This window comes from Anabas testudineus, chromosome 2 (genome assembly GCF_900324465.2).
Source record: "Anabas testudineus chromosome 2, fAnaTes1.2, whole genome shotgun sequence".
NCBI lineage: Eukaryota > Metazoa > Chordata > Actinopteri > Anabantiformes > Anabantidae > Anabas > Anabas testudineus.
In genome coordinates, this window is record NC_046611.1 from 9,000,187 (window position 1) to 9,024,296 (window position 24,110).

General features: G+C 41.5%; 1 protein-coding gene across 2 annotated transcripts in view; it reads right to left on the bottom strand.

Annotated features, from left to right (window-relative positions):
* Nucleotides 1-24,110, bottom strand: part of LOC113164753 (E3 ubiquitin-protein ligase Midline-1-like) — a 47,926-nt gene that overhangs the window by 11,393 nt on the left and 12,423 nt on the right. Inside the window, exons 1-3 of one of the 2 annotated variants that reach the window (XM_026364205.2) lie at nt 21,672-21,938; nt 9,347-10,140; nt 1,871-1,966 (exon numbers count right to left, since the gene is read on the bottom strand). In XM_026364205.2, the coding sequence (XP_026219990.1) occupies nt 1,871-1,966; nt 9,347-10,072 (822 nt within the window). In that variant the 5' untranslated portion in view covers nt 10,073-10,140; nt 21,672-21,938. Of the gene's footprint in view, nt 1-1,870; nt 1,967-9,346; nt 10,141-21,671; nt 21,939-24,110 lie in introns of those variants that run through there. The other variant, XM_026364206.2, reaches the window with a different exon arrangement.

Consider the following 24,110-nt stretch of genomic DNA (forward strand, 5'->3'; position numbering starts at 1 on the left):
TAGCTTTTACAAATACAACTCTCAAACTGGAGGCAGCACACCGTCTTCCTCGAGTGGCTTAATGGCACTTTATAAAACTCAACAGCAAACTGCCTGGAATTATCCTCTTTGGCTAATTGTGACTACTTAATCAAAAGCATAACACTTGAGTTTGCAGTTTTTTTATATATGAAAGAGGCAGCAAAATTAAACATTGGGTGGCATTGGAGTCTAACAATTGCAGCATAGTATTAGTTCACATGTTCGCAGCTGAAACGAAATGCTGGGATACGACACAATGTTGTGTTGGATCATTAAACTGTTGGCGCAGGAGAACCCTGGCACTCATAGTGACTCAGAGGAATGGCAGTCATTTTTAAAACATGTTAAGTGGTAGAAAAAGTTGCCATCCACGCTGTTTTCAATTTGTTTAAAAATCTAATTTTCCTATTTCACCAATACAACGTCTCCGGTATGCATGAAGACTTTTTATAGAACATCTGGAGTCTCGAAGATGTCAGAGAATCTCAGCAGCCATCTCCAGAGAAGCCTTGGAATAGATTAATCTGATTTAAAATATTCACAAAGCTCCATCAACAGCACGTCAAGCTGCCCGTACAGGGCTTCTCCTCTGCGGCTCTCTCTTTTTTTAGTGCTGTCACATTCATCTCTCTCATGGGCAGCTGCATGTGTGCATGTCAGACTGCTTCATTGAGAGTTTTTTTTTTTTTTAATATGAATTGATGCATTTATTTTTGGCTCATCATCAGATCACCGTCTATCTGTCTGTGAATTTCTACCTTCCACTTGTGCAATGTGACTTTTCTCACCTAAAGACAATGTGCTGCCACTGTACACTCCTCGAGCTATATTAAGGCTTTAGAGTGTGTTGTCAAACCCTACTGTACAGTATGTGTGACCATAATGCACTGGGGAAAAAAATAGGTCAAGCATTTGTTTTTTTCTCCTTTGTATGTGCATCATTTATTTATTTCTGATTTTTAAAGTGCAGTGTAGTCTTTTTTTTTGTCCCTTTGTGATGTTTAGAAGGATTGGAGTGGGGATTTTATTGGAAGTCCTGCATCATCGAAATGTGCCCTCCAGCTTAGCGTTCAGGACAAAAAAAAAAAAAAAAAAAACAGAAACAAAAATCAGCTCCAAAAAAAAAATCCTCTTTATTCATATTCTTTTTTAGGCTTTAGCTACAAGTGAACTCCGTTTTTCTAAACTAAGATGTTACCGCCTTTTAACCCAGTGGCATTGCTTTATTTAAAGCTTCCAAGTGGGCCAGCATAACACAAACAAGCAGACGTAGCACAGAACTGTGTACAGTACACACAGACATGAATAAACACACACAGACATGGACACACATTGTTATTATCCTAATAACAAACATATTTGACAGACCTGACGTTGAGTCATTGCATAGCTCACGCCAGCTTCTGCTCTACAGAAATGGAAACAAACTTCCCTCAAACTTTAAAGTGGAACGTACAGTATTATTCTACAACAACACTGGAGCAAAGTTACACAACCTAATGCAGACTTCTCAAGTCGGACATGAGAAGAAATTACTGATTACTTTCATCACTGATTAATAGTTCTTTCATGTCCAAATCTATTATGTTTCCAATGATGTAATTTATATATCACACACAAGGAAGAGATTCAAATTCTGCACCTTTCACTGAGAATTTATGTCCCAAGCTTTACCAAAGCTAATGCTAAGCTAAAGGATCTTGGAAAACTGTTGTTTTTAAATAAATATATTTATATAAACTTGACAAAAGGGTACGGTACAATTGTAAATGCTGTAATAAACAAAGGCTACATGAGCAGCCACTGATAATGTAGGACAGCGGTGACCTCGCCGGGATGCTGGACTAACCTCTACGTGTTGACAAGTCTGGATCAGCTTCCCCATGAGCGACTCCAGCTCGTTGTTTCTCTTAATCAAACTGCTCAGGTTGGAGTCCAGGGCTTGCTGTAACAAACACATAAAAAAGGCGACAGAGAGAAAAATGAAAGAGCAGTTTTAGTTTAGTATGCAGGGCAGAGCCGACAATCAAAGGAGAATAAAAATGCACCCAGATCTTCCCCTTTAGTTTTATGCGCTTTCACCGGCCAAAAAAACAGTAAAACAACCTCAGGTGCAACTTCAGAAAACAATAAAACTTCTAAAGCAAGTGGAAAATAATTGCATTGTGCAAAACACAAGATAAAATCAGCAAAAAAATGTTTGATCTCCCGGCACAGAATCACCAAAAAAACAGCAAAGAGAGGCAACATCCCTCCATAAGCATCCCCAGAAGATGAAGCGCCCTTCCCTGTTTTTGTCCGGGTACCTCTGAGCGCGGGTGATACCCATCATCCCTGTACTGCCTCCTCATCCTGCCCTGTCCGAGCCTCCGACAGAGGATCCTACACTAGGAGAGGATGTGACTGGGACAGCCACTCCACTGAGCACCAAGCCATGCACAGACCCAGCCAAGCGGCAAATTAGGCATCAAAAGCTTCCCCTATGAGAGCACGCAGCAGCACACTCAGCTAACGAACCGGCAAACAGGTGACAGCACGTCAGCTCTGTCCCTTATTGCTCCTCCCTGTTTTTTATTATTTCCCTCCCCCTTTTTTCCCTTTTTTCCCCCCTCTTTTGCTGCTTTTCATCCGCCTGGGCACAAGCTGTCTACTTTAGATCCGAGACCATCATATTATTGCCAAACCGAGCGTGCTTAAGCCTCTGTGATGCCACGTCTCAACTGTCCCGTTCCAAACCGTTTTCCAGATGAATTTAAGCACAGACGTGCTGAGATTTCGTGCATGTCACGAAAATGGTGCACCGGAGCAGCAAGGCCGGAACAGCAAAGTGTCAAAGATAGCTTCACTGGGACACAGGTATCCACATATATTTTGCAGGTGGAAACTTCTTTTTGTTTCGTTCGACATGCTCAAGAACAAAGTCGGGTGCTGAATGCTAAATTTGCATGAACCTCATTAATGTGAACAAATACAGGTTCTAATGTTGTGTTAATTGAAACTGAGTTGTGCCAGAGGAAATATTAGTAAGCAACAACAATAAACCCAGAGATTTGTATGTGTGTGCGTGTGTGTGTGTGTGTGTTGAGGGCTTAATGGATGGCCTTAATACAGCAATGACACACTAAAGCAAAAGCAGCATAAAGGTCCACCCAGAGAGATGCATGCAATGCTGAATCCCAACAGCAAGTCATTAGCTGCATCCATGCATGTCACTGTATAGAATCTTATACCAGCGAGTGTATTCACACACAACATACAGACAACCTTGAGGACATGAACTACACCGTGACATGCACACAAGGGAAGTCGGATTTCCAAAAATGAAACCTGCTGTCAGTTACCGTGCTTCTCTGCGTGGTTGTGTGTCTGTTATTTCGTGTGTGTATGTGTTTGGACATCGAGGGGTTAACCCACATCTACAGTCTTCATGTTGCCAACTACTATTAATCTTTAGGAGCTGAGCTGCCCCTCAGGTTGATCACCTGTCAGTAAACCTGCTTGTTTATCCTCAGTGTCTGCCTTTCCCTGTCTCACTGTGTCTGTCTCTGTCTGGCCTCGTGCTTTGCAGCCATTTCTGGCTGGATTTCCACCTAAAAATGTGTCTGTCCAAAGTTAATCTCTGCTCTAAACCAGCAGACTAAGCCGTGTTGATTTGATGAGTTTTTTGATACACAGTAAGCCAATGGATTCAGATCATCTTGAAAAAAAGTCAATTTCATAAATTAAAACCAGTAGTGGAAAAAAGTAAAGCACATTATTCAAGTACAAACAATTTTGAGTGCACTTCACTTGAGTATTTACTATTTTAGCTTTTCTACAAACTCTGTAGTTTTAAAATAAGTTTTATAAACCTAAACTTTAGTAATTAAGATAATTCAGCGTAACATAAGAGCAGCCTTGACTTCTTGCCTTGACTTTAAAAAGTAATCAGTACATTTTTTTGTGCAAAAGTGAACTATAATCTATTTCCTGGCTCAGTTGCTGCACTTATTACATATTAACAATAACATAATAATGACAAGGCGGTCAGTCTCTAATCCGCAGTGACGTACATGCCACCAACAGAGAACATTCTCCGGAGTTTCAACTGTAGGAAACAAGACAGGTCAGATCGCTTGAAATATAAATACATATCTGAAAATAAGATTTATTTTCCTCAAGTGTGGTCAAGGTTCGGTTTTGCAATTTTAGTTTTCTCTGAGGAAACATCTGCTCTCAATCAGTGGGAAGCTGTTCTCTCCTTGCGTCCCACCCACTAAGAATCCACTCTTCTTCAGTGATGAACGTCTTCCTGACAACTTAAGAATTAAGTTGTATGTCTACAGTTTCTAAAGTCTCACTCTTGCTTCCTTTCTACCATTTTGTGCAAATGACACACGTGAGCAAACCGAGACACCTTGCCTGCAATGATCAGAAGCAAAAAATGTATGCAAGGGGATCAAAACATGCTCAACCAGCGGTCCAGACAGGTAGGAAACTCAACTTTGGAGGAGCCTCATCCTGTGGAGATTTACTCTGACACTTAGCAGGATTGTGTTCTCACACATTCTTGCTGAACTGCCAGAATTTCACTCCATTCTTTTCCTTGTTACTCATGCATATGTGTGTGTGTGTGTTAGAGAAACATCAGAAAAACCTGAGTCACACAGATGAAGACAGAAACAGAGGCAAGTATAGAAAGAACCAAAGTGGATGTTGCACAGCAAGATAAAAATGAAAGAGAGGAAACAGTGATAGAGAGACAGGAACTGGGAGGATTACTCATTGATTTGTTTACCACTGTGGTCTATAGCGTGGCCACGCATCTATACTGTGTGTACCTCTTATTGCTAAGTCATCATCGTATTGTATTGGATAGAGAGCACTGGTGTCTTTGATCGACACCCAGTAAGCTCCTCAGTAAATTGGAAACAATGTTGGTTTGTGTGTTTGTAACAGTCTGACAGAAACAGAGACGAATCCAGTAGGAAAAAAAAAGCAAAGGACAGCAGAGAAAAGAAGAGAAGAAAGAACAAGCAGCAAGGAAGGAACATTGTACGCGGGGAAATCGGGAGAGGATGCAGCGTGTGTTAGATTGAGAGACAGAAAAGCCCCAAGCAAAGGGAACTTTCAGTACATGAGGAAAGAAAGTGGACTGATTGGTGAGCGTGCACTGTATAGTAAGGATTGCTTAGATGTAATAGTTTAAAAAAATACTAACACCCCATTAAAAAGTGTTAAACAGTGGTATGTGTATGGTGAGGGTGTGGTCAGAGGCCAAACCAGTTCAAAACCTTTAGCAAACACTGATTTTCAGGCGGTTGAGTTTTTCTTAAGCTTTAATCAGCGGGTAACTCCGTACCAGACGGAAGAAGAACCGTGTTTCAGTGCAGGTGACTGGGACTGCTCTTTAATGGTTCACTTTAATGACAGCTTGTTGAAGTTAAGGTTCAAATTTAATGGTGGAAACGGCGTGGGTTACATTAAGGAGGGATGCAAGGGAATAAGCGTGTATGCAATTTAAAAGACGAATGAGACAGCTGGAGGGCACGAGGGTAAATAACGTGCTTATTCGTTAGGCTGTGAATCATATGTAGTGTTTTGTGTCTGCTCACTTTGGCTGAACTCTAAGTATGTTGGCTGCAACGCTAGATGACAGCTGATTTGAGCAAACAGCATAAAACAAACGCAACAAAGCTGTGATTTGACACTAAAGTTTGTACCCACACACACACACAGCAGCCCCCCCCATCTTTTATTCCCAAGGTTGTTTCTCCTCAGTCTCACAGCCAAGGACTTTAAAAGCTATTTCCAGAGGTCTTCTCTGTCAATTTCCTGTGACAGGGGTAATTTTATCTTTGGAAAAGGATGGGTGTTCCCACAATAACCTCCATAGCTCTTATCAGACACAGCACTGCCACTGAAGAAAAAAAAAAAAATATTCCAATCATCTGATGTTCTTTTTGCTTCATGTGCAGAGTGGCGATATCTCAAATTCCAGCAAATCAGAGCAAAAAGTGATATGCATGAAATAGAGGGGACGATGACCAAAACAGTTTTAACTTGTCAGACTCCAGAATGAAAGAAAGCCGTTATATCTGAGTGCCTGTGCTAACTGGGGCTTCCGTGACTGTGCTGCACCTCCTCTTTTAAGAAGTTTTCTGACTTTATGAATTAAAAATCACATGTGTTGAGCGGCATAAATGTTGCATGCCGTGTTGTTTCTCACCGTAATTAGCTTGGATGGAGACCTCAGTTTATCTCCTGCACTGCTTCTATTCGGTCACAATTTTTTCTTCCTGTTAAAAAAGCCTCAATTCACAACATCTGGCAAAAATAAATAAAAAGTGTAGCATACATTAGCTGTGGAATATGTTCAACTAAAACTGACTGTCTCCTTTGTCTTACAGCTATAAATGTCTACACTGATTGTTAACTTGTGATTATTTGCATTATATAATCATAATTGAAGATGTGATTACTGTTTCTGTCAAGAGTTGTTTGCTTGTGCATTGCGTGCTTTTACTAGATGCGCACCACTAAGTGTCGCCACGCACTGATTTAAAATAGAGCAAATTTGTTTACGGAAATGGATTAAAGTTAAGTGAACTGACATGTATGATTCTGGCCTAAGGCTTGGATCCATTTAAAGCTTTGCTGTTATCAAAGATGCAGTCAAAGCACGACAACAGCAGGCCCACGAAACTCATTAGCAAATTTAAGAAAAGATTAAATGTTTTTATTTAGGAAAGTAAAAAAAGTTTTCAGCTCATTTCGCCGTTAATGTCATCATTATCGGCTCGTCCATCCATTTATCCCCTGGTCTATTCATTCAGATGCCACCATTGCATGTCATTAACTTTGTCTTTGTCTCTCCCGGAGCTGATTATCTCCAGAGTGGAGTTACTGTTCCTACAGACCTGCCAGGTGATTTTCCTGGCTGTTGTTGTTTTTTTGTTGCCTGCTGTTCTTTTCTCTCTCCTCTTTCCACTCACCCCAACCAGTCGAGGCAGATGGCCGCCCACCCTGAGCCTGGTCCTGCTGGAGGTTTCTTCCTCTAAAAGGGAGTTTTTCCTCTCCACTGCCTCCTAGTGTTTGCTCAAGTGGAGTTGTTGGGTTTCTATATAATTCTGTACACAGTTATATTTTGTAGTTTTACAGTGTAAAGTGCCTTGAGATGACTTCTGTTGTGATTTGGCACTATACTAAAAAAAAGAAATAGAAATTGAAAAGTTTATTTCCATCTAATATAATGACTTTCATTGTTAAAACTCTTCCACATTACACTGTTTCATTTTGTGTTTTTTTTTTTTTTTTTTACTTTCACAAACTCGCATATCGCATGTGAATCCTTTCCCTTGCTGTGTCCTTACTCTATAAAAGGTCAGCTTGAGGTTAAAGTGGTCTTAACCTACTGTCTGTTGTGATGGTCTTAACAGGTAGTGAAATCCCCTTAAAATTATGGCAGAAAAGACACATTTGTGTACTCCTAGTGGAATCGTCGGTGCTGCCTATTTATCCACAGATTAGTGAAAGGACAGAGGGCAGATGGGGAAGGTTGGGGGTTTCTATTGTATTTGTGTACAGACATGCAAGTCTGTGCTTATGTGAGTGGGCATGTTCAAAAGTTAATGAAGCAGTCTAAAATGTTTTCTGTGCCCATCTGTGTTATCTCAAAACAAAATAAATTCATTTTAGGGATATACAAAATATATATTCTGTTACATATCAGGCTGAGTAGTGGATCCAAGTTCAGTACACAATGTATGTTCCATTTAAGAGAAATTATGCTGGTTGTCTCTTTTGCACATATGTCAGTGCAGGAAGAAATATACCATCTCTTTACCTTATCTGTCATAGCACATAATTAGCATGTATGATAACTGCGGGGTGTGCTGACCTGTGGTATGTTACATTCTCTCCTTGGATGCACAGAGAGAGAGGAGGAGAAAAGAAGCATGATAATTAGATGATGCACTGACCTGTACCTTTGCTGCTAATTATTCTCCTCTGGTTAAATTTGCTGAAACACGCTAGATGAGATGCACAAACACACACAGCAACTATGATGAGAGATGAAGGAGTTCACGGCCATCATTGGAGGTAGTATGGAAATTATTTGTAGCTTGTTGTTGTGTGTGAATGTCGCTGTCTAATGCTGGGCATGCAACAACATGGAATTAACATTAGTGTGGTAGAAACTCTGATGCCTTTCTTTTAAGATGACACCACTAATGATTAATATGTGGAATTGTTGTTTGTTTGTTTGGAGTAGAAGTTTTAGTTTAATATTTGGGCATTCGTATTTCAGGTGTAATGGAATCAGTACCTTTCCTTCCACTATTTCAACTTGGAATCAGTTCTTATGATTCAGTTTCTTCCATAAGGCACAACCCCCCTCTCTGAGAACTCACTACAAATGACTTCACACTTGAACGTGGGTGGCAAAACGGAAAAAACCTGTTTCTCACACAAGTCACACCATAGCATTTTACTCAAAGACGCCTCACAAGGCTGAATAAACAATGAGTGACTGTGCAGTAGATTGTTGCTAAAAAAACATTACCTGGCAAAATGATGGTTCGGAACAGTTAAGCAACTACAGCATACATATATGGACAATATGCATGGTCAAAAACTATTTTTGTTGAATGGATTAATAACCCGTCTCTCAACTTTACTGGAGGACAATACAAAATCAGTGGAGTAGACCTTTATAAAAGGTTTTATAAGGACCTTCAGGTTATTAGTGCACCAGCATCTAGCAGACATTGCAGGTAACAATTTAACCTTCCAAAGCTCAACACACATACACCATATAAACACACACACACCCAGGCCATTACCCGCACACTCTAATAGCCATGCTCAATTAAGCACACCTACACCCAGCAGGCAATTGGAGCTCGTTAACCTGCAACCTCACTGAAGACACCATGCGTCGTCACTAATGACACTCCGCATATTCAACGTGTGTCCGTGCCTCTGAAAACCCTCCTGGCGCACTGGCATGGTGTAGTGATTATGCTAAATGCTTAATTATTCAGGATAGATAATAAGTCAGCATGAGATGATAAAATCTCACTTGATAATCGAGTTAGATACCTGGGTAAGGATAATAGGAAATTTCACACTGCAGAGGAGAATAAAATTAAAGTTTAAAATTCATTATGTGCTAGATAAAGAACGGAGGGAATCTACAACCTTATCAAATTAATCAAATCCATGTGAAATGGCAGCAGTTTTAATAAGGCCACTTACAAAACGGACACATTTGCAAAATGTGAGACACAAAATCACCCCATCAAAGACAGCAGATGTAAAAGTGAAAAGCGTCTTTGCTTACCTTGAGCTTTTCATAGCGGTCACTCAGTGCTGCCACCTGGTGTTCCCTGTGCCTTCCAACCAGTTTGCACAGCGAGCAGATCAACTGATCATCAGTCACACAGTACATGTTCACCTTCTCCTCCTCATGCTCCAGACACTGGAGCCCTCTGAGGTGCGAGTCCGGCATGGGCTCGATGAGCCGGTGGCCAGTGAACGGCTTCTTGTTGGGATGTGTCGCTCTGAGGCACTCCTCACAATATGACACCTCACACGTCACGCATGTTTTGACAGCATCCTGTGGGGGGTCCTGCTCACAGAACTGGCACTGGACCGGTTCAGGAGGGGTGCCTGGGCTGGACATAGCGGCGCTGACGGGGACCAGCGCCAACCGGTTATTCCCTTCCTCACCAGGTGAGTTGGGCCCGCTGTGGGGTGCAGGCAGTGGCAGTGGAAGAGGAACCCCTGCCGACGATGAGGCTCGCTGAACTCTATCAATGATATTCTGCAAGGTAACGTTTCTCTTCAGTCCCTCTAGTCCTCGCTCCGGACTCAGGGAAATGACATATCTACAAGTGGGGCACTGAAAGGCGGCGATGTTCTGAACAGACTCGTTGGTAGTGCAATGGGAGACAAGGATGCGGTGGGCACAGCCGAAACACAGGCTGTGGGCGCAGGGGAGCAGAAGTGGGTCTTCGAAGAGCTCCAGGCAGATTGGGCAGGTCAGCTCTGACTCCAGAGTGTCCATTCTGCTCAGAGGAGGCCAGGCGGGACCAGGCGCAGCGTCAGCAAAATCCAGAAGAGCCGCTCAGCTGTCTGTGCGCCAGAATCACAGAGATAGATGGAGAAAAGCAAAGAAACAGAGGGGAAAAAGGGGGAAAAGAAAGCACAGGGATTTGTGATTAAATGGTGTGAAACGGCTTACTTCACACTGCTTTCTTGGGAGGGCTTATATCTCAATGGAACAGACCACAGAGTAGACTTAAAGAATAGCAGAGTGTTAAGTGTCGGATTTTCAAAGTCTGTGTGAAAACTGAAAGTAATCATCAGATATACTTGACAAATGTAGCATCACGTTTAGATCCACTTTTAGAAACTCAGGCTGGGAAACAGTCACATCTGTCCACACATGATTTCAATTTTCGCCAGACAAAGCTGTTGTTAAGACAGATGATTCATTGGTGACGGAAGTGGGAACAGCGGACAGAAGATGCAAAACCTTTTCTTACTTCTCTTTTGAAACAGGGGAGTAGCCAAACTAAGATGAAGATGTGATAATTAGAGGCCATTTTGATTGGAATGATGGAATAATTGTGCATTGATGTCAAGACTCACAAAGAGAAACACACCAGAAAACAACCCCCGAGGACTCACCGCATAATACACAGTGACAAACATGACACACAAACCAATAGCAACAAATCTATTAATTGTTTAGTCACGCTGTGTACGGCAGCCCTATTCTCTAGGGAACACACACCACTTTAGAGGAATCCTATATTTTTCATTCGCTATGGTAAACACACGTACTGATAATACTAGAAAAAAGAAGCAGGAAGAAATTCGACTTGACTTGTTTTTCTTGACAACCCAGATCAAACAGCAAATGAGCAATGGCTCTAATTAGTCTTTGTGGTTCTGCATTTGCAAGCATGCACTTTCATTTGGACTAAACTCAGGTTAACAAGATTGCTGATTGTTTCGCAGTAGAAGCTGTGGTTCCAAAGGATGTATGACGATGCTGTTCAAAACACCTTTAAGAGACTGTCAGATGTACGATTTTTACAAAGCTGACACCACCTGGAGGAGTTTGGTTTTTTCCAGATCAACTAAGACTACAACCTCTGCAGTATGAGGAACCAGTTTACCATTCAGATGGTCATCATAACAGCAAACTCCTCTAGATGATGTCATCTGGAGGCTGCGAGAAGCACAGACATATATAAATATGTGCGACTCATTGTGACAACATTTATATCCACATATTCCTGAAATTAGAATCATAGGAACCAAGATGAAAATAAAACTGATGCAGGAGAAACTGTGCTGCTACATGTTGTTATATTTGTGTAAAGTAACTTCACATAAATTGCGCAATTTAAAGGATTTGCAAACTAAATTCAGTAAAAATCAGGAGCACTGGACTTATTGTAGCTTGGAGTAGAGTCCTTATGATACATGTGACATTTAGTCAGCACACAGCAGTGGGGGTGTGGCATGTGCATTTGGTGCAGTAGTGGCAGCTGCAGCCACAGCTGTAGTCAGCTGGTAATTAGTGCACATGTCCATTAATTCCACCTGCAGAGGCGTTGGCTCTTGATTCAGGTCTGACCCTGCAAGCGATCAGTGCGTCTTCTGGCTAAAAGAGAAAAATAATGTTTGTTGCAGTTTTGTTATGACAGATTTGTTTTTTTTTTTTATGCATTCATGTGAGTTCCTACAACGGTGGCTGTCGTCATAACTAGAGTACTGAAAATAGAAGCCACAGGCTCATCAAAAGTAATTTCATCAGCTTTTATTTGACAGGGCTATGAGCAAACAGGGACTCTAAAAGTGAACTTACAGTCTCTGACTGAAAGATAGAAATTCCAAGCTGAGTGCGCGGTTTGTTTTCTATCTGCCTTATTCAGAGGGCTGTTAATAAAACTGCATGCGTTTGTTGCAGCTAATGGAGATTTCACAACAGCCGGGGCAGAAAAAAACTTTCACCAGGAAAAGCAAAACTTCACAAGATTTAGATGAAATCTGATCAAGCCCTTCAGGGGAATCACGAAGATATATGACTTCATCAAGGCAAATTACGGCACAAATGGAATCAATTGATGTCTTGTTTGGTCTGTTTTAAACCTCCATATTGAAAATAAATCTTTTGGATGTGTTAGGAAGGAAAAAGCAACAGATGTACTAGATAAGAAAAAGACTATTATTGACAAAAGCATTTTTTTTTTTATATCTTTACAATGTAGACAAGCAAAAATGAATTCAACTATCTATTCATCATGATTATTGTGGTAATAAAAACACTGGAACGCTTCCATAACCAAACTGGCACAAAATCCAACCACTCTTATCTCCACAGTGTGATACTTTCAGCAGATGTCACTGTTTGCTGAGCTTACAGCTTGTGCACATCCGAGTGTGCACCACACTCAGAATACCCCTCCCATTTGTTCCCTAACCATCTTTATGCATGGTTTCCCTTTCATCATCTAGGGGGGAAAAAAGGGGAAAAACAAGCGCTGCAGATAAACTCTCCTCTCTTGAGCTCTCTGCAGTCTAAGCACTTGTGTCGCCCGTGATATTTCAGGCCAGATTACGATCATGTTGCAGTGCAGATGAGCCGCAGGAGCAAAACAAAATGGGTGGAAAGAAAAACATCGATTTTCTTATTTCTCCAATAAGAACGAAAAGCTGATTATGTCAAAAGAAGCAAAGTAAGGAAATATGGGAAGTTATAGAGGGAGAAATCACTCAAATTAAATACAATGTGTTTCGAAGGGATGGAAACAATAAATCCTTAGAGACACACACACAAGTCCATGTCGATACACATCCATACACCACTGAGCCTTACTCAAGTGTAGATTTTGCTATGAAGACTAACTTAGCTGACAATCCAGTGAAACCTGAGAGTTGTCAAGAACTTTATGGATAGTTTGACAGCTCAAACCATCATCCCATCATCATGTAACAGGGTGAGCGTGTTAACTTTCTGCCTCACAGTATTTACTATAGGTGGTCTCATGGTTGAGTTCCCCACCCAGCGTGTGGACGCAAAGATATTAGCATTAAACAACAAGCACTTAAAGGGACTCTGTGTGTTCTGTACTAAGCATGACACATACTGTAGTGAGTGGTGGTGTGTTTAAAGAGCAGTGGTGGAGGAAAAATACTATTTTTGCAGTTTGTCCTTGCACAAACCTGTCAGCCAAATAACAAACGGCAAAGAAAGTACAGGGGAAAAAAGTTCCTGACAAAGCCGTGGAAGTTGGACATTGATGGAGCTCCGACAGGTTACTGTGTGACAGGAGGGGAAACCTGAAGGCACTAAAGGATAAAAAGAATAAACCCACACACCTAATTTTTGTGCCTACACATAGACATACATAGTCACACAAATCCAGATTGGCAGGTGGAGGCAGGGTGAAATGCCTCTCGGCACACCGTAGGTGACACTGTTGAACCGTACATCGAGGTGACAAAGCACGGAGCAGAAGACTGAGGAGGGGGGAAGAGAGGTGCTGAGGCAAAGGAGGAAAGCGAAAATTGGGTACGAGAAAGGAGGAAAGGGGCCATTCAGGCTGGAGGAGGTGGACGTTGACAAAATTCAGGCGAACTTGTTTATTTTTCCCACCATCAGTTTGTGCCTCTTGACTGTCGGAGCTGCCACTATGTGTGAAAGGACTGCCTCCTGTCTGTCTGACACCACTGAAGCAGCTTCAGCTGGGGGGGGGGATACAAAGCTGAAGAAGCAGTGGAAGAACCCTCCACATTCTTATTCTCCATTTTTGTTCAACACCGGCATGCGAGCAACGACAATATTTCTATTAAATGTACTAGATTGATATGATAAGTATGAGTGATTTGTTTATGACATAGACAACGATCTGTCTGAGATGTGGCTGCATTGAATGGCTCTAAAAGTACAGGCTTAACAAATGTCATGCTGCAAAAACAGATTCCAGATGGAGCATTGATGAGCTTGTGCTCCTTCTACTGTATAAATGTTTTTTTTTTTTCAGCAGAATGAAAGAAGCTTTTGCCTGCATCTCGTCCTGAGTTTGTGATTTCTGCCTGTTTTGGGAAGTTGGCAGCTTGCTCCCTTTTTCTGGTCTAACTTTTACTTCTAATACTGCTGTGTTTTGAGGCCTTTAACTGGAATAGGTTCACCTGGGACCAGATATACAAACTATGCCTTTCCTCACACATAAACAAAAGTGCACACCTCGCACATACTGTGCTTCGGACCACTCGCACAAACCAGAGATAACAAAGCGATGCTGCTTTACAGTTGCATATGAAAAAATCAGCAGGGGAGCCACAGATGGTTATGGCCTTGTGTAACAGTGTGTGTGTGATAACACTCTGATGCTATTGGTGAGCCTTGCAATGTGAGCACCTGTGGGAGTGGAAAGGGGACTCATGCACGTGGAGATTTATATAATAGAACCAGGCATATGTGTGTTAGATGATGTGAGGTAGAGATGCTCATCTAAACAAAAGGAACACACTCACATTTCTGGATCTTCATCTTCCTGGTACCTTTGTTTTCTCTCTCTCTACAGCTACAGGACTGCGACTGAAGTCTAAAATGCCTTTTTTTTTTTATTATTATTATTATTTGGATGGGTACAAATGTCATTGCCCTGATGGTATTCTCAAATGGCTGCCGTTTTATTCTCGAACAAAACCTTTTTATGTGGTCTCTCATCCACAAATGTCAGTGAATAACATTTTGCAGCTGAACATTTGTAAGTGTTCAGTCGGTGTGAAATGAAACGTCAGGGAGTGTGTTCAACTTGTGTTTTGGACGAGCACCTTGGACGACAAATAAGCCCGACTGTGAGAACAACTAATGAAGCCCTTCACAAATTAAATCCCTTCAACTTTTGATGTCTCTTCCTGTTTATATTTGGGCAGACTCTCCCATTAGTCTCTGCTCTGCTACTAAATCTTTCATCAACTTTAGGTCCAAGGAGGTTGCAGCATTCCCTTCCCCTCCTACTTTAAAATGTTAAATTTTTCATGGTTGCTCTTTCTGTTTTTTCGTTTTCTAACAACTGATTTGACAAGAGCACGATCCGGAGCGGTTCCTGTGCTTGTACACAGCACATGGAGCCACTCATAACACTGATGCTCTGTTATAATTGTTAATTATTGCGGGGCTACGCACAGTTTCTATGTAACTAACAATAAGAGCTATTGAATTCAATGTCGTCAAACGCACAGGAAATTGTACTGAATTTCTCTTTCAGCAAAATAAATATTTAAAATGTAACCTAACCGCTTAACAAATAGATGAAAACCTCACACTCCACTTCATGAATGCATTCCAACGAAAGACCGTCCCACTCAAAATGATTACATTAACCAGCCAAACACAATTTAAACCCCCTTAAAACCCATTTGGAGGGGTGGAAGGGCCCATTTGGTAAGTTGACATGAGCGGCTGTGGCAGTCCACGGAGCAGAACCGAGAAGTAGGTCAGCCCTGTTGACCTGACTCATAATCAGCACACACTGTGAGCGTGTGTGTGTGTGTGTGTGTGTGTGTGTGTGTGTGTGTGTGTGTCACGGTATGATTGCACCGTTCCAATTCTCTCTCAACTCACAGGAGGCGGAACACGGCAAACACACATACGAACGCTGGACCTAAGCGAAAATGAGCAAAGCATCTGAGCCACAGTGTAAACATGATCATGAACATGATGTCGTCAAGCTCCACTGAGTCACGTTTTCACAACAGAAACCTCTGAAACTTATTAAGAACATTGAACATTGACTATTGTAGGTGGCCTTGACTTTTATTAATAACACTTTAGGTCTTCTTTTCTAAACATGTCAGCATCTTGAATCTCCTATTTAAACTTGACATCACCTACTTCCACAGCAGAGACACACAGGAAGATCCGATGCTCAATTATTCACATTTTTGTGAAAAACCAAATAAATTATTGACATTTTCTGGAATTTTTGAACACAACCTCTACCTTTTTTGTGTTTTTTATTTCTAACTTCTCTTTGTTCCTCCAGCATCTAAACAGTTTAAAACCCTGTTTACATTAATCTGTCCAAGAATTGTAAAGACCCCCCTCCAACCACTTATGGGATTTGCATATTACAAAAGGGAAAATAACATAATCTGCTCATAGCAGAAGCAGATAGCATGGTATTAGAGATTAACCCTCAACCTCTCTGAGTTGTTGAGAATAAGTTGTCTTTTCAGGGTCATGCTTTTCGTGCCAAGGTCAATTCAAATTTCCTCTGCTTCTTTTTTTTTATCCAAAAAAGGAAGAAAGGACTTTTTTTTTTTTTTTTTTTACATGTCCCACCCGCTGTATGTATCCAACCATGCGGAAAGAGTGCTGATGTGCTCCCCTGCCATGTGGAGCAAGTGCTAAATATTTTTCTACAGCATTTCCTTGCAAAATATTTGTCTTGAGCGCCGCTGTAGGAATGTGATAAATGTTACTCTGCTTGCAAAGGAAGAAATTCATTTCACGGAGTCAACAGTAGACCGGCTTGGACATGTAGGTGCTGTAAGTTCAATTAGGGCAGAATAAATAACGTATTCTTGGGTGATGATGAACCTCGGCAAAGAGCTGAAGAAGTCCAGATTCCACTTTAAGGAGAATCCGCTTTGTATTTTAGCTGTCAAATACAAAGGAGAAATAACATTTGAAAATATCACTCATCTCTCTCTACTACCCCTCCTTCTCCTCGTCTCCTCTCCTCTGACTCCTAATTAACTTCCCCTTCCCGTCTTAACAGTATGAAGCTGCATTCTCTGCATTTACAACAAGTTACCAACACTAACTGTTGCCGTACGGAAACACACATAATGTCTTTGTCTGGTCCCCGACACCCTGCCATGTTGATCCGTAATCCGCTTTCTACCACACTGGCCGTGACCAATCACAGGCTTTCATGTTTTGAAGTAGTCAGTCACACCTAACAGGATTGGCTGGTCGTACTCTGGGATGCTGAAGCTGTTTGTGATAATGATAAAGGGTAACATTTGTGATTGGTGTGTGTGTGTGTGTGTGTGTGTGTGTGTGTGTGTGTGTGTGGTGCATGCATCTGTCTGGCATCTTGCTTGTGTGACCCAAATCTGGTACAGTGCCCAATGTGAAATTAGATGTGATGTTTGGGGGCCAGAGATTAAAGGGGACAAAAACAAGTCTGGTGTTGACGTATTTATCAGGGAGACTGACCTTCACACACACACACACACACACACACACACACACACACACACACACACACACACACACACACACACACACATAATCTTTCTCTGCGGTTCTTCCTACGGTACAGGTGAAAAGTTATTATCCTAACAACAGTATAATAAAGTCGTAAGACAGTGACAGAGCGGTTGATCCTGGTCCTGTGCGGATAAAGTGCAGATGTGATTTAGGATTTATTGGGGAGATAATCAACATTTTGATACCTCTCGTATCGGTGTATTTGATACTTATGTTAATATACTTTTACATAAGTTTGTCTACACTTTCTCATTAAGTTAGTAGAAAACATATAGATAAATAGATTTATTTTAGGGGGCAGGTTTGCTTCTGCATGTAACAAAGTACATCTTGAAACAATATTGCAAAAGGCTAAAAGGAAAATGGGATGAAAAACCTGATGCTCACCCAAAAACTAACGGACTATAGTACTACACAATACCATACTCTCCCTCTTCTTTGCATGCAGTTATTGTATCAGACACTACCGAAGTCCAACATGCTGTAGTTCTGTTTCACTTTTCTACATTTTCTTTATACATTTCCACACAAGGTCTTCATTTAATCTTGCTGATGTGGTAAGAAAACCCTTTGGGACGATTGTTTGGGATCATGAACCCAAACTCACTGGCGAGGCCACAAGCGCCCCATTTCCTCTTTAAGACACTTCAACATTAAATAACGCCTCTTTTCATGATCACAGTTGTTCCATAATGCATTATTGTTGCCTCAAAATATGTGCTTAGGATTCCCTCGTCGCGATGGAAGTGATTAAATAGTGGTTATTCCCTTAAGTACTAAAATCTCATTGTAAATTTGATTGGATAATGAAATGTTTTTAATGAAAGCATCTCCAGGGGCCTGGAAAAAGAGTGTACGCATGTATGAACAGAGCACCAGTGCAGTAAAGCATGATGCATCTGCATGGCTCACACAACACAGCTGAAACTGAGTCATATGACAGAGGCTGATCTTTCTATTTTGGAGCATTTGTTTATATATATGTGAGACTATTATTCTCATCGAGACTTTCAAGTGGTGTCTGAATCCTTAAAACAAGTGAAAAGAAAAGCAACAAAAGTTCAAATGCTTTTCAAATGTGTGACTTGTCCTTCCATTTGCCAATTGTCTCTATTTCTTCTTGCATAAAGACACTTTTCTTTCTGGGAAATTATTGAGACATGCAGATTTTTACTGGACACTAGTTGCAATAATTTCATTAAACTGAAATTTTATAATTAAAACAAGGTTTTAGTTCCTTAATAACAAACATAAATGTTCTAGGATTACTTTTTACAGTGAGTGAGATGTGCACACTTAATCTTGTGCATTCCTCAAATGGCTCTGCTAACCTTCATTCTAGAGGTCAAGGCATGTGATAATATCTAACACATGGACTTCAGCTTTGAAATATGCTCATGACTACACATGATTTTAGATTTTCACTATGAACATGAACAATACAGAGCAAAGGAAGTTTACGCAATCTGTGTTTATGTTGAATCGGAATGAAAGCGATGTCAAAAAAACATCAAACTTTTGAGAGCACTCTCTCGTGGCTGATATTCCAAAATGATGTGACCTGACTTTTAACATCTGCTGGTTTGCAGCAGATTATCTAAATCCCCCAATGCATATCAAATGACAGTGAAATATTTTCAGACTCAAAATGTGAAGAGAAAAATAAGTAAAACCAAACCACAGCTGGCACCTGTGATAGGCGGCGTGTTCGGAGCCGGTGTTGATTTTTGCTTTCAATAGCTAAAGGGTCATGTTGTGTCAAAGGTTTCAAAAGGACGTGCATGGTTTTACTTGCGTGCACTTGAAGAAGTGACTTGTTCAACGAGCAGTCGGTGCTGACTCACAGGTACGAGATTGCAGGACAGTTTGACATATGAAGCAGAATTCAACTGTTTAGCATTAAACACTTAGTCTAAACAGAATTAAAGTGCCCCACCCAGCAGGTATATGTTTTATTGCAAGCAGCTACGACCATGATTTATTTATAGATCAAATGTTAAAACTTTTGGGTGATACCCGTCTTTGGATTTGTGAAGTAACCCACTGTAGAGGGCCCTGACAACTGTAAAAAAATTTGAGGAACCACTTATCCTCTCCACAGGACTACACAAGCTGCCAAATCTCACTGAACCGACTGTGCTCATTGTCACAATTTCTGAAGTTTCCATGGCAACACTGCACTCTCATCTTATTCGGTTGGTGATTAAAGAACGCACTGGGCTGAATAAAATGAACTGGAATGGGAAAAGGGGGGGGAGGATAGGAGGGGAAAAAAGTATCCCAGTCTGTCTTTGTCCTTTATGAAGGATGTTTAGATAGCAATTAACGGTTTGCCCCCCAAGCATCTGAAGTGGGCGACTGCCGATGCTTTGAAGATCAAATTAACCAATTAGGAAGTGATAAGAGTCTCATGAGTTATACCTCCCCATTTTATCATGTAAGCTGCACGCTGGTGTGATAACAGGATATTTCAGGGGGTAACGTAGGTGGCTAATGCTGTGAGCAACAGGCAACTTAGTTTTCCTGAGCATATTTTTTTCTCATGAATAAAGCAACAACTCTCAAGCAATTCCTTGGATTTTGCTGCCAAGTTTAAACAAACTGACAGATGTATCCCACACAGGAAAACAACTGACAATACTGCCTCTGCTACGTGGTTCCCACAGTCAGTCTTCACGTTGGACGGGGGGGGGGCTACTAAAGCTACAGTAAGATGCTTTTCTCGAGCCCGCCCAGGCTGACAATGCAGCTAAAACATGTCAAGGGAAACAGGAAAAGAAACAGCAACAATACTATTGTTCCTATATTGGTCAGCATCGTGACAACTACAAACTGGACATCAGACAAAGCCTTTTTGTACTTCCTACTCTCTACTTGTCAAAGCAAATAAGCTCTCTGCATCAAAAGTGGTAGAAATTCATGTTTTTATTAATAAATAAAACTTTTTTCTAGCACAAAGTACAATATACAGTATTCCCACATTCACTGAAGGACAAATGAGTTCAAAGCTGCTTCAGAAACTTTAGAAATGTGGACTTTCAGGATTAAATTCTAAGGAAGCCGCCACAAAAGTTGCACATTTTTCTATTTAATGCTGAGTTACAACCATTGTTCTTGGAACTAATGCCATAATCTGCAGTTGCAGTGGTTTCCCATTGTATCGCAGATCAAACGCTGAACCTGTATTTCCTTGATCACAATATGACCCGTAGCAGGTGAGAAGGATCAGTTGTAGCAATGAGCCTCTGGCAGCCACCTGTCCCACACACACACGTCTGCACATATCAGACACACACACACACACAACCACGTAAACACAGACGCAGATGCACTCCAAACATGGCGCAGCACATGGGAGATGCTGTGAAAATGAACAACCTGAACTCTGGGAGGCTAAAACCACCGGAGCCGTACAATCATGAATGGAGCAGATGTGTATGCACATAGATATGTTATATTTACCTACATTCAGGGAAACAAACTGGCAGCATCCTAAATGTGCCCTCTCCCCTCCAGTCCTCAAATTTGCACTGTCAAACGTCCTCCCTCTTAAGTGCAAAACCATCCAAATATTCAGTTCCTTTTTAAAGCCACTCATACTTTCACACACGCACTACAGCGCTGAAGTACACACACATTTTAAGCATTCCTCAAGGCACTGTCTCCTGTCTTTATGTGTCTTGGGCTTCAAGCAACCACCAAAACACACACAGTGGCTCTTTGAAATTGGGTCACACAAAACAGACACTCACACGCAGCATAACCCCACCCATGCATACAATTTAACGGGCGATTCAAAAGTCAACCTGTGAAGTATAACACAAACATTTCACTAAGAAAATGGTCATGATCAGCTCTGCTTTAAGTAATTCTGTATTTAGTGCAGTGACTGCACATCTTAGGACACTGAAACTAAAGTTTTTGTAAAGATGAAGTTGCTCAGAACTTAAAGATAAATCAGGAATGAACAACTCATTCATTTTCCCATATCTTACACCATATGGCAAAAACAGACTGCTTGTTAATAATGTAAATTCAACAACTGTTTGTGCAGAAGTTTCTGCTAAACCACGATACAGATGGCTCTGCTACACTCATTGGCTGAGTCCCGAAGCCACTGCTCTATCATTATCATTCCAGTAATGCTGGCACTCAAAGCTTCCACTCCTCATTTCCACCGAGAATGCAGCCTGAGCTTAGGTTGAGGCTGAAACCAAGCGGGAATCCCCCAGAGACTGACAGAGACTTAAGTGAACTAACAGGAACACAGTCCCCCACTGAGATGGGCCCTGTACTGTATGCATCAGAAAACAAAACACGCGTGCACATGCTCCTCATCCACCACCTCTTGTCCCCTTACCTTCCACATGATTAAAAACCCATCATCCACAAACAAAGTGAAAAAAAGAAAAAGGAAGACAGAGAGGTGGGGAGAGAGGACGGAGGCTTTCTTTGGCTCCCTCTCTTCTCTGTGGGAAGCAGTTACAGCAGCAGCAGCAGCGGCGGCGGCAGAAACGGCAGCAAGCAGCAAACTTGGGAGTCAGTGACGATGTAGATATGTCTCCGTGGCTGTGTCATCACCTCTCATGACATGTTTCCTCCCCTGCCTCTGTAAGCCTTTCCATCCTGACCCAGCAGAGTGAGAGAGAGAGAGAGAGAGCCGGGGGGGCGAAGCTGGGACAAACTAGTGCACCGCCCCCCTCTAACTCCACTCCTCCTCCTCTCTGTCCATTTCTCTCTGCCTGTTTCCCTGTATTCAAATTTGCCAGTGGGCTGCGCTGCCTCTAAGTGGGCCAATCACTGAACCTCTGGGGGTGGAGTCTGGGCTGCCTGTGTGCAAGTGAAGTTTGCAGTCAGATGTGTCACACAGAAATACAGTACTGGTTTTAATGATGAAGACATTTGTCATCAAAAAGGATCTGTCAAGACGAAAAGCAGACGGCTATCTATGGGAGAAAAGCGAATCGTTTTAAATCAGAGGAAAGATGTAAAACCATACAGAGGTGCTGCATGAACAGTGGCCACAGCCACAATTTGGACTCCTGAAAGAGAGAGAACCCACAGGTGTAGTGAGCAGTGTACAGAGAACAGCTCATAACAGAAGCACTGTGAAAAATCCAGTGACACCCCCAACAACCTCCACACAGTGGGGAAGATATAACACACCGCCAGTCAAGGAAGAATCCATGAACAGACTCTTAGGGCCTGTAACACAACATGCAAACCCATCATGAGCAGAACGATTCAGAAAACCAGGTTGGAATTTGAAGCAGAAAAGTGCAGAGATGTGTGACAGACCTTACAGGTGAAAGTGAGGTCACTGACTCTTCTACTAAATGTAGAAGACTCTGTCAAATCAACACAGAACAGCAAACAGATAAGTCAAAGGAGACGTATTGAAATTAAAGGCAGAGAGATTCTTGATTCTAGAGATTTGTTTGAGTTCCTTCAGAGAAGAAGACACTTAATGTGAGGCAAACGAAAGCAATGTTTCACTGAGTTGGAGAACTCAGCGTTCACCTTTTGTACAGTACTGTAGTGTATGTGACTACAAAGTCCAGCATTTCTCCCACACACATTTTAAAAAACTCATACTAAAATATGACAAAACAGACTTATAAAAACGAAGCGGTGCATTTGAAAATGCCAAACAGTAGCCACGTCTATTATGAGCAAATAAAGATCAGAGAATACTGTGTGTCTACAACAGAAATGCAATATGGTATTTACTATATTTTTATTTTCCATACAGAGACTTGAACGTGATAATTTACCAAATGATCAGACAATCATGGAGGAACATTTGGCTTTGTGCTGACAGAAAACACCACTAAGAGCAGTATACGCATTACTGGACATTATAAGCCCTCACTACTACTATTCACCACTGTGCTTGAATTTACTCTGCACTCTTTCATCTGTCTCCACTTTTGCAACCACGGCACATCCTCAGCAGCAATGCAATTTTCTAATGTCTCCCTGCTGTCTCTGTCTGTCCTCCTCCACCTTGAAACTTCAGCTGTTTTGGCCCCAACTCATAAAAACAACTCCCTTTTTATATGGCCCACAAGGAAAGCCGCTTAAATTAATCTCCAAGATGCAAGTCAGTCATCTAACCTCCCACGCAAGGAATGCTGCCCTGCAATAACTGCGATCTTTGATCAGAAATCCTCAGCATTCGTCAGCTGTCTCGTTGAAAACTATTATCTCCCTGTCATGTCTGAAACACTGCCGGCGGTGCTCTTACTCCTGGCAACTGCGCGTAACGAAAAGCAGAATTAAGCCAAAATAGCTAAAACTACCAGACCAAACCATTATTCAGATCTTTACAGTCCATGTGATGTGGATGCTTTGAACGCCAGCTGCTCATTGGTAGCTAAAGCGCAAGTAATCCCTAACATTTAGCCCTAGGGGAGTGAGCCCTACAGTTCTAAAAGTGTAGAACGTAGTTCTTGCTTCACAAAGTCTTATGGGTTTAATCCATCCTGTATCCTGGTTGTGGAGTCAGAAATGGTATTTTGGCCCCAAATTAGGTTTTATGCATCACATGAAAATGTTTGTTTGGGTCTAATAAGTTCCAGAAAGCATGTCCAAAACCAAGTGCACCACTCAAATGCCAGACGCTGACAGAGATCCCTGTCTGATAAAGTGTTTTAGAATTACTGTTAAGGGCAATTCAAATCTTTATTTTTACCACTGTGGCTCTAGGATCTGGAATGAAGTTTGAATTATTGTGGTGATGTGGATTTAAAGAGTTTCAGCAACAAGTTTGCATTGATCATGCAGATAGATTATACAT